The 10980-nt window shown below is 44.1% G+C and overlaps 2 protein-coding genes across 2 annotated transcripts in view; one reads left to right on the forward strand and one right to left on the reverse strand.

The window, feature by feature from the left end:
- Positions 1-3594, reverse strand: part of rpl9 (ribosomal protein L9) — a 10655-nt gene extending 7061 nt beyond the window's left edge. The window contains 5 exon segments of the mRNA XM_024144718.2: positions 560-580; positions 583-657; positions 2115-2254; positions 2789-2835; positions 3538-3594. Coding sequence (XP_024000486.1) covers positions 560-580; positions 583-657; positions 2115-2254; positions 2789-2834 — 282 coding nt within the window. The 5' untranslated portion in view covers position 2835; positions 3538-3594.
- A 271-nt stretch (positions 3595-3865) lies between these two features.
- lias (lipoic acid synthetase) lies at positions 3866-7033 on the forward strand (the record flags this gene model as incomplete). Its single annotated transcript, XM_024144719.2, is given in 6 exon segments — positions 3866-3952; positions 4338-4464; positions 4467-4506; positions 6624-6633; positions 6636-6728; positions 6932-7033. Coding segments are annotated over 6 exon segments (459 nt in total), but the record flags the coding sequence as incomplete, so codon positions are not given.
- Positions 7034-10980: the final 3947 nt, after the last annotated feature.

Raw genomic sequence — 10980 nt, forward strand, 5'->3', positions numbered from 1 at the left:
ACACTCACCATGGTAACTAACAGTAGGACCACACCTCACCGTGGTAACTAACAGTAGTGACCAACACTCACCATTGTAACTAACAGTAGGGTCAACACTCACCATGGTAACTAACAGTAGGACAACACTCACCATGGTAACTAACAGTAGGGTCAACACTCACCATGGTAACTAACAGTAGGGTCAACACTCACCATGGTAACTAACAGTAGGACCAACACTCACCATGGTAACTAACAGTAGGTCAACACTCACCATGGTAACTAACAGTAGGTCAACACTCACCATGGTAACTAACAAGTAGGGTCAACACTCACCATGGTAACTAACAGTAGGACCAACAATTCACCATGGTAACTAACAGTAGACCAACACTCATCCATGGTAACTAACAGTGTAATACCATGGTAACTAACTAGTCACCATGTAACTAACAGTAGTCACCATAGTAACTAACAGTAGGACCAACACTCACCATGGTAACTAACAGTAGGGTAACACTCACCATGGTAACTAACAGTAGTCACCATGGTAAACTAACAGTAGGACCAACACTCACCATGGTAACTCCCTTGATCAATGCTTCTGGACGTGACTGCAGATGGTTCTGACTGTAGCCAGCTCCTTCCTGTTGCCCCACCATTTATCCACACGCAGCTGGAACACAGAGAGAGAGAGGAGGGATTGACTTCACCACCAGGACTAGCAGTTAGGAACGCTTCACCACACCATTAAAATAAGTTTACTACACCAAACTACCATCACCCCAAACAGTTACTAAGTGCGGTTCACTCCAGGAACAAAGCCACGGTTTTATCAGGGCTCTAAATTTAAGCACCAGATTAAAAAAACAATTTTTTCAAATTGATTTGAGAAAAGCCTATTAGGTCTATATGAACTCTTATTTTTATACATTTAATTTTTATTTTAACCTTTATTTAACAAGGCAAGTCAGTTAGAGAAAATAAGAATTTGTTCTTAACTACTGTTGAAACACAAACTAATATTTAATACTAAATACACGACTTTATTGGGGGCGGCAGATAGCCTAGTGTTGTGTGTTGGACTTGTAACCCAAAGGTTGCTGTATCGAATCCCCTGGGCTGACGAGGTAAAAATCTGCCAACCCACTGTTCCCCGGTAGGCCGCCATTGAAAATAACAATTTGTTCTAAACTGACTTGACTAGTTAAACAAAGGTTAAATAAAACAATTTAATAAATTCTAAACGCTAAAATATTGATAGGAATACCATTGGTGAAATATTAGGTTTCTACATTGTGTAAAAGCACAATTTTCCTACCCGTCTCTCTACAAACGTTTGTGACGACGAGATCAGTCATTGATCTGCTGAAGAAGGTTCCCTTCCTGTGCCCCCACGTGATTGGATATAATAAAGTTACCAGGTAGGTAGCTAGCCAATGAGGTAACAGGACATTAACAAAAATGTAAACAAAAAAAAAAGGTCAACGACGGTGAACACGCGAGGTGTTTCAGAACGACCCACGACACGGTTCGTGAATGTGTGATGCAAATCCGCTACAGGAAGATTTAAAATGTTAAAARGAGCAGGTAATGTGTGGCTGGCAGAATTAGGGGTTGTAAGTTCAAGGGTGTGTTGGACTGTGACGTCACGTCTCCCACAGACTCCTGGTGCGTCTGCACCCTAAAACACAAGGAACTGTGTTCAGGAACTGTTGCTTGTAGAAACAACTGTTGTGTAAACAATAGGAATCAGGGTGGATCTCCCCTGTAGCTGCTTGATTAAAATATTTTCTATTTATATATATTAAATAGTTCTGGCTTAGTTTTCCACCACATATAAGTCGTATCTTTGACCTGGTTGGCTACAAAGCAAGACGTTTTTTTGCTGTAGTGATTGTACAACCATGCTGCTAACGAATCATCAGCACTTGTTTCTCTCGGGCCACTCTCTGAAACAACGGTACAGCCAAGCCTCATTATACAACAGTTATTATCTGGGAGATTATTACATAGTCACACAGTACTCCGAACGTAAAACTCCTGGTCCACAGGAAAATATTTCTCGCACTTCAGAGCCCCCGGGAGATGAGAGAGAGCATTAAAGTGTAGGATGCAGCCATCGCCAAGTACTTCTATACAAAGTCTCCATATACCTTTTTGTGTGTCTTTTCCCAGAAGGCTGAGTTCCAGGTTGATGTGGTTGAACTCCCTACGGAGGACACCTCGGGGACCCTTGACGATGACAGTCCGTCCCTTCAACCTCACCTCGACTGGGGGGGGGGCACGGCAGAGACAACAGGAGGAGGGACGCGAAGAGAACACACACACAGCACAGACACAAACAGCAGCAACACAGACAGACACACACACACAGACACACACACACAGCACAGCACACACACACACAGGCACCAGCACACACACACAGCACCAGCACACACACACAGGCACCAGCAAACACTGAACCACAGTAACTAGCTAGACAATCTTAACCATGTCACTAGAATATTACGGCATTAAAACCGACTATAGTCAGGATAAAATGCTGGATTGAGAGACAGGCACCAGAGATACCTCTTGCCAGCCAGAGACAGACTACAGTAACTTAGCGTTCCATTACCAACAGTAGGCATTAAGTTAGTTAGTCTTTTCTGGGTGCTGAACCAATAACTCACTAGGCAACTAGTAAACATTTGAGCTAGTTGGTTAAACAATTCTTGATTCGTCTATTGATAGATTCACGTTATAACATGTTGGTTCAGTAAATTAACATGGATTATAAACAAGTAATTAACGGAGCTTACCACCGTCGGGGATATCCACAGTCTGGTTGCTGAGAATGGTCTTCATTCTGGGGTCAGACAGACAGTAAAGTTAAGTGGAGTTGGCGATTACAATACAGAATGTTAACCAACTAACGTTACGGAGCGGACTGTGGATTTCAGTACGAGATTAACTACTTTAGTAAGCTAACGTAACTAGCATCATCATAGTGTGTGTGCTGCACGACTGTCATTTAGTTAGCTCGTTGTTGACAAGTTATACAATACGTATTCGGTACATACAGTTGACTGTCCAAATTAAACCGTAGAGTAGTAAACGTTAATAAAAACGCAGAAGGCAACGTAACAGCTAGCCAACTATAACAGACAGGCATGCAACTACGTTAGCCAGTCAGATAGCCATGGGGACAGTGTTCATGACTCGCTAACAACTTTTATAGACTACACAAGTATTGAAACGGTCTGAAATAATGCGCCCATGTACATACAAGACAAACTTTACACGTTACACACATCGAGCATTATTCACGTTGCCCTGGCTACTAAAATGACGGATGGGCAGGCATGGGGGATTGCGGCCTAGGATAGGGGGTAGGTGGCAAAACAAACGATATATAGTTATATCGACTGGTTTTGAGGGGAAATAACAAATGCGAAACTTCAATATACATATAGCAAATTCGTAATGGTGGAAAAATACGCGTTTAGATATCGAGGAACATAATGGGGTTTGATTTTCTACGATAGAAAAGTGATCCACCATTTCTTACCTCGCCGGTAGTAGAGGAAAGGAGGAAGGAAGGACGTCAGCACGCAATTGTAGTCTTCGTACGTGCTTACGCCGTCACCGTGTTACGCGTCGATCAGACATAACTAAACAATTGATGATGATGCAAAATACTGCGATATATTGGTAAATTATACGCCTTTGGTCCCCAGAAAAAAACATCGCATTTGGAATAAATCTTTAATAAAAAGGATCGAGATCAATTGACTAATTGAGTAGCGGACGAATTATTATTTTATTTTATGCCAGGCCTAAGTACTCGCTCCCAGAGAAATGTTTGTCAATACGAGACCCTAGCAAACGTTAGTTAAAGTCATGGCTTTGTCAAACAAAGTTATTTTATTGCTGGTCGTTTCTCCAGCAACCACCGGTGGCTAAGTCCCAAATGCAACACACATGTAAGTACATCTACTTGACCCAGACTGCAACGATATCACTGAAATGTATCTTCCGTTGTTTTTTCAATGTTTATAGTTACTAGCTAGCTACGTATGGCTAGTGCTAACATAACTAGCTCCCTAACTGATTAGATCCTCCTTGGCCGCTGGCCTTGGGTTACTTAGTTAGCCGAGGCATCATGTGTAACTAGCTAATACGATTTTGTTAATCCAAGCAGATACGACGTAGAGCATACTAGCTAGGATTCATACTAACCAACTAACGTTAATACGAACCTTATCTTGTGCTTGATGTCACACATGTTTTTGTGACATTCTACTCTTATTTGTTCGAGCATTAACAACTGTTCTCATTGTTGATAATTCCTATCCGGTCCGTGTGTAGGTGTACGCCGTCAGCGGACTGACCACAGCGCCAGGTCTCCAGACACAGAAGGACCGCAAGAAGGAGCTGTCCGATGACGGCCCCGACCTCCAGGACTTTATATCCGGGGAGCTGTCTGAGAAGAACACTGGAGGAGTACAGGGGACCTGAAGAGACAGAAGGGAGAGAGGTGGGGGAATAGAGGTTCCTTATTATTATGCTTCCTAAATGGTTCTCTATTCCCTATATAGTGCACTACTTAGGCACCCTATTCCCTATATACAGTATAGTGCACTACTTAGGCACCCTATTCCCTATATCAGTATAGTGCACTACTTAGGCACCCTATTCCCTATATACAGTATAGTGCACTACTTAGGCACCCTATTCCCCATATACAGTATAGTGCACTACTTGGCACCCTATTCCCTATTACAGTATAGTGCACTACTTAGGCACCCTATTCCCTATATACAGTATAGTGCACTACTTAGGCACCCTATTCCTATATACAGTATAGTGCACTACTTAGGCACCCTATTCCCCATATACAGTATAGTGCACTACTTAGGCACCCTATTCCCTATATACAGTTTTTAATATAACCTTTTATAACTAGGAAGTCAGTTAAGAAAAATTCTTATTTACATGACGGCCTCCAAAAGGCCTCCTGCGGGGACCGGGGCCTGGGAGATAAAAATAAAACTATAGGACAAACACACATCACGACAACACAACATTACATAAAGAGAGACCTAAGACAACAACATAGCAAGGAAGCAACACAACATTACAACACAACATGGTACAAACATTATTGGTCACAGACAACAGGCAAAGGGCAAGAAGTTAGAGACAACAATATATACACCAAAGCAACAACAACTGTCAGTAAGAGTGTCCATGATAACTGTCCAGGTTGAGTATTCTAGTCGTGTTAAGTATTTCTAGTCGTTTAAGTATTCTAGTCGTGTTAAGTATTTCTATCGTAGTTTCTAGTCGTGTTAAGTATTCTAGTCGTGTTAAGTATGCTTGAATAAGTATCTTTAAATGTTGACTGCCTTCATCAAGGCTCATCCTGTTTGAATGGGGGTCAAAAGATGAGCTCTCTGACTGCACGCGTCATTATGTAATTGTAACCCAGCTGTAACCTCACCTGGTTCAGAGTGTGACTCTGTGACTGTACTGTCTGGTCTCCATCTGTGACTACTGTCTTGGTCTCCATCTGTGACTGTACTGTCTGGTCTCCATCTGTGACTGTACTGTCTGGTCTCCATCTGGACTGTACTTCTGGTCTCATCTGTGACTGTACTGTCTGGTCTCCATCTGTGATCTGTACTGGTCTGGTCTCCTCTGTGACTGTACTGTCTGGTCTCCTCTCTTCGTCTGTGACTGTACTGTCTGGTCTCCTCTCGTTGTCTGTGACTGTACTGTCTGGTCTCCTCTCTTCGTCTGTGACTGTACTGTCTGGTCTCCTCTCTTCGTCTGTGACTGTACTATTCAATACTTATGAACTCACTGACCAGCAAAGAGTAATTTCAGAAGAGTAGATTGAACACAGGGTTGCCAAATTATCCCACATTCCCAGGTACCCAGAAATCCTGGTTGGAGGACTCCGTATGTCCTGCTCATCTCCTCCTGGTTCCAGGAATCTTCCAAGTGGGATTTCTACAAACCTGGGAGTTTTTTAGGGAAAGCTTTCAGAAATGTTGCAACTTTAAACTCAACTCTAAAGCCCCTCCTTATCTCAGCTCTCTGGTCACCATAACCCACCCGTAGCACGCGCTCCAGCGTGTATATTTCACTGGTACCCCCAAAGCCAATTCCTCATTTGGCCGCCTTCCTTCCAGTTCTCTCTGCCAATGACTGGAACGAACTACAAAATCTCTGAAGCTGGAGACTCATATCTCCCTCACTAGCTTAAGCACCAAGCTGTCAGAGGCAGCTCACAGATTACTGCACCTGTACATAGCCCATCTGTAAACAGCCCATCCTACCTACCTCATCCCCATTCTGTATTTATTTATTTATCTTGCTCCTTTGCACCCCAGTAATCTGCTACTTGGCACATTTTACCATTCCAGTGTTTAATTGCTAAATTGTAATTATTTTGCCACTATTGGCTTATCGCCTTATCCTACCTCATTTTGAACTCACTGTATATAGACTTTTCTATTGTGTTATTGACTGTATGTTTGTTTATTCCATGTGAAATATATTTTTTTAATAATAATAAAACTGTGAGTCCGTTGAACACAGGACCCGAGTCCGTCCACTAACCAATGTCCTGTGTGACTGTTGTGATAGGCTGAGACTTTCCCCCCTGGCTGAACGACGGAGATTCCTATTGGCAAGAACTACAACAAGCTGAAGGACACACTGAGAGACCTCAACCTACACACGGTGTGTTGTGTGTGTGTGTCATGCAAACCCAATCAAAACTAGAGAACCTTTTCCAAGTATGTTTCGTTCTATAGTTGTTTCATGCTGTTGACCCGACCCGTGTGTGTGTTATTTTAGTGTTGTGAGGAGGGCCAGGTTCCCTAACATTGGGAGTGTTGGGGAGGAGGGGAACATGGTACGGCCACAGCCACCATCATGGGTGAGTTTACTAGGAGACCAGGTGTCCTAACATTGGGGAGTGTCGGGGAGGAGGGGACATGGTACGGCCACAGGCCACCATCATGGTGAGTTTACTAGGAGGCCAGGTGTCCTAACATGGGGAGTGTTGGGGAGGAGGGGAACATGGTACGGCCACAGCCACCAATCATGGTGAGTTTACGGACGACCAGCTTCCCTAACATTGGGAGTTTGGGGAGGAGGGGGAGCACTGGTACGGCCCACAGGCCACCAATCATGGTGAGTTTACTAGGAGGCCAGGTGTCCTAACATTGGGGAGTGTTGGTGACGAGGGACATGGTGTAACGGCCACAGCCACCACTCCATGGTGAGTTTACTAGGAGACCAGGTGTCCCTAACATTGGGGAGTGGTTGGGGAGGATGCCGGGGGAACATGGTACGGCCACGGCCCCCATCAATGGTGAGTTCTTACTAGGAGAGCCAGTGTGTCTAACATTGGGAGTTGTTGGGGAGGAGCGGGAACATGGTACGGCCACAGCCACAATCCTGGTGAGTTTTCTAGACCAGGTTGTCCTAACATTGGGGACGGTGTTGGGGCAGGAGGGGGCACATGGTACGGCCCACACCCCATCATTGGTGAGTTACTAGGAGGCCAGGTGTCCTAACAATTGGGGATGTTGGGGAGGGTGGGACATGGTACGGGCACACAGCCACCATCCATGGTGAGTTTACTAGGAGGCCAGGTGTCCTAACATGGGGGAGTGTTGGGGAGGAGGGACATGTGTCGCCACCCACCCATCATGGTTGACGTTTACTAGGAGGCCAGTGTCCTAACATTGGGGCAGTGTTGGGAGAGGGGAACATGGTTACGGCCACAGCCACCATTCAGGTGAGTTTACTTACTCACGTATTGACTTGTATATCCGAACCACTCAATCACACGTTTGACCACACCTCTTGGAAGACAGGCTGATTGACCTTCTGCACATATTATACGTCTTAGTGTCACGGACGTACGCATACCTCGTCTCTCTCTCTCTCTCCTTGTTCTTCTTTCTTTCTCTCTCTCTCTCTTCTCTCTCTTCTCTCTCTCTCTCTCTCTCTCTCTCTTCTCTCTCTGTGTCTCTCTGTCTCTGTCTCTGTCTCTCTCTCTGTCTGTCTCTGTGTCTCTCTGTCTTGTCTCTGTCTCTCTGTCTCTCTCTGTCTCTGTCTCTGTCTCTTGTCTTCTCTGTCTCTGTCTCTCTCTTGTGTCTCTCGCTCTCTGTGTCTCTCTTCTCTCTCTCTCTCTCTCTCTCTCTCTCTCTCTCTCTCTCTTCTCTTCTCTCTCTCTCTCTCTCTCTCTCTCTCTCTCTCTCTCTCTCTCTCTCTCTCTCCTCTCTCTCTCTGGCTCTCTCTCCTCTCTCCCTCTCCTCTTCTCCTCTCTCTCTGGTCTCTCTGTCATCTCTCTGTGTCTCTCTCGTCTCTCTGTGTCTCTCTCTCGTCTCTCTCGTTTCTTCTCATCTCTCTCTGTGGTCTTGTCTCTCTCTCTCTCTGTGCGTGTCTGTCTCTCTCCTCTCTGTGTCTCTCTCTGTGTCGCTCTCTCTCTCTCTCTCTTCTCTCTCTCTGGTCTGCTGTCTCTCTCTCTCTCTCTCTGTGTCTCTCCTTCTCTCTGTGTCTCTGTCTCTGTCTCTGTATTGATGGGGGACACATGTACCCGGTGGCTGTAGGGTTCTGCTCTGTTGAGACAGTCGTCAGGCCGTCTCCCCTGGACCAGATTGAGCCCTATAACACAGCCAGCCATCGCGGTCCTGGGACTGGACTATGTGGGTGTGACCTCTGTGGACAGAGACGTAGTGACTCAGACATCTCGCTCTGTCTCTCTCCCTTTTTATATATCACTGCTCTTCTCCTTCCTCTTCTGGGACTATGTTGATTGGTACTTTTTAAATATATATAAAGTATAGTACACTACTTAGGCACCCTATTCCCCATATACAGTATAGTGCACTACTTAGGGACCCTATTCCCTATATACAGTTTATTTTAATGTAACCTTTATTTAACTAGGCAAGTCAGTTAAGAATAAATTCTTATTTACAATGATGGCTTAACACCGGCCAAACCCGGACGACTGGGCCAATTGTGCGCCGCCCTATGGGACTCCCAATCACGGGCCGATTGTGATCCAGCCTGGATTCGAACCAGGGTGTCTGTAGTGACGCCTCAAGCACTGAGACGCAGTGCCTTAGACCACCGCGCCACTCGGGAGCCCAGAAGAAAAAATAAGTGTTGCTAAGGTTACCAGTAATCAAGTATTATTTTTTTTACAACATTATCAAACTATCAAAGACGTGACTGGACGTTCCCAAAAGGTAGTTACTTTGACCAAAACAACGGTGGCCCAATCTAGTGCAAAAGTTCACACAATTCCTTCAACAAAAGTTAGCCCCCTTTCTAGCCGTAATTACCAGACCAGCCAACAGTTCTCTGTCAGCTTGTGAAGCACGACCCATCCTCTGAAGGTGTAGAGAAGGCCTTTAAAGGTGTAAATCCTAACCAGCCTCAAAACTCATAGATTCAGTGTGGTAGTTATCTTAAAGTCATTTATTCGGTGTGGTAGTTATCTTAAAGTCATCGATTCAGTGTGGTAATTATCTTAAAGTCATTTATTCAGTGTGGTAGTTATCTTAATTAAAGTCATTTATTCGGTGTGGTAGTTATCTTAAAGCCATTGATTCAGTGTGGTAGTTATCTTAAAGCCATTGATTCAGTGTGGTAGTTATCTTAAAGTAATTTATTCAGTGTGGTAGTTATCTTGAAGTCATTTATTCAGTGTGGTAATTATCTTAAAGTAATTTATTCAGTGTGGTAGTTATCTTAAAGTAATTTATTCAGTGTGGTAGTTATCTTAAAGTCATAGATTCAGTGTGGTAATTATCTTAACAATGTGAAGTGGAGTCCAACCTGTTTCTTTCTCTCCTCCTGGGCCGACCACACCTTCCTTTCATCATCATCTCCATCTCTCTCTCTCTCTCTCTCTCTCTCCCTCTCTCTCTCTCTCTCTCTAAATTGTGAATCTGATTGGCCCTGGTGAAGCTACATCAACAATTCTGCACCGCTATAAAAATATCCTGTCAAGAAATCACCTAGACTTATGGGTTTATACCTATAGCATCCCGTTAAAAACAGATGGCAACAGTTAGCCTACATCTATGGGTTTATACCTATTGCATCCCATTAAAATCAGATGGCAACAGTTAACCTACATCTATGGGTTTATATCTATAGCATCCCGTTAAAAACAGATGGCAACAGTTAACCTATATCTATGGGTTTATACCTATAGCATCCCATTAATAACAGATGGCAACAATTAGGTTACATCTATGGGTTTATACCTATAGCATCCCATTAATAACAGATGGCAACAGTCAGCCTACATTAATGGGTTTACACCTATAGCATCCCATTAAAAACAGATGGAGATTTCAGTTGCATAGTTAGGTCTWGGACTACTAATGTCTACAAAAAGGAAGAAAAATGTATATACAATTTGAACAAGCAATCATGACAGTCAAATTCACCGAAGCTGCTTCTTACCTGAGAATATCAGAGACGTTGTTTCAGCTAGGACAGGTTCCTGTCTTTCTAGGGAGTTTTTCCAAGCCACCGTGCTTCTACACCTGCATTGCTGCTGTTTGGGGTTTAGGCTGGGTTTCTGTACAGCACTTTGTGACGTCAGCTGATGTAAGAAGGGCTTATGAATAAATGTGATTGATCCCTCACTTTGTATTTGTTGTTTGTTTTCAGCTGGGTTTGAACAAACATCATACCACTGAGGGTGTGGTTAAGGTCAGGGGTTAAGGTAGTCAAAGAGTCCGTTTTTGATTTTGGGTTAGTCGTTTCGCGGTCTTGTAGGTGGATGCATTTTTTAAAGGCGTGATTGACGCTCGTGTAAGGCAGTGGAAAAACGAGTCCCGCAAGTTAGAAACCCACCGGTTGGTCAAATTCCAAGTCCCATTGTCCGTCATCGTACAAAACCCCCTCTGCCAGGAGTTGATCATCTTTAGTTCTCATATAGAGAGGTGAAGTTATTTGGTGCATG

The sequence above is a fragment of the Salvelinus sp. IW2-2015 genome, unplaced genomic scaffold (assembly GCF_002910315.2).
Source record: "Salvelinus sp. IW2-2015 unplaced genomic scaffold, ASM291031v2 Un_scaffold5748, whole genome shotgun sequence".
NCBI classification, from domain to species: domain Eukaryota; kingdom Metazoa; phylum Chordata; class Actinopteri; order Salmoniformes; family Salmonidae; genus Salvelinus; species Salvelinus sp. IW2-2015.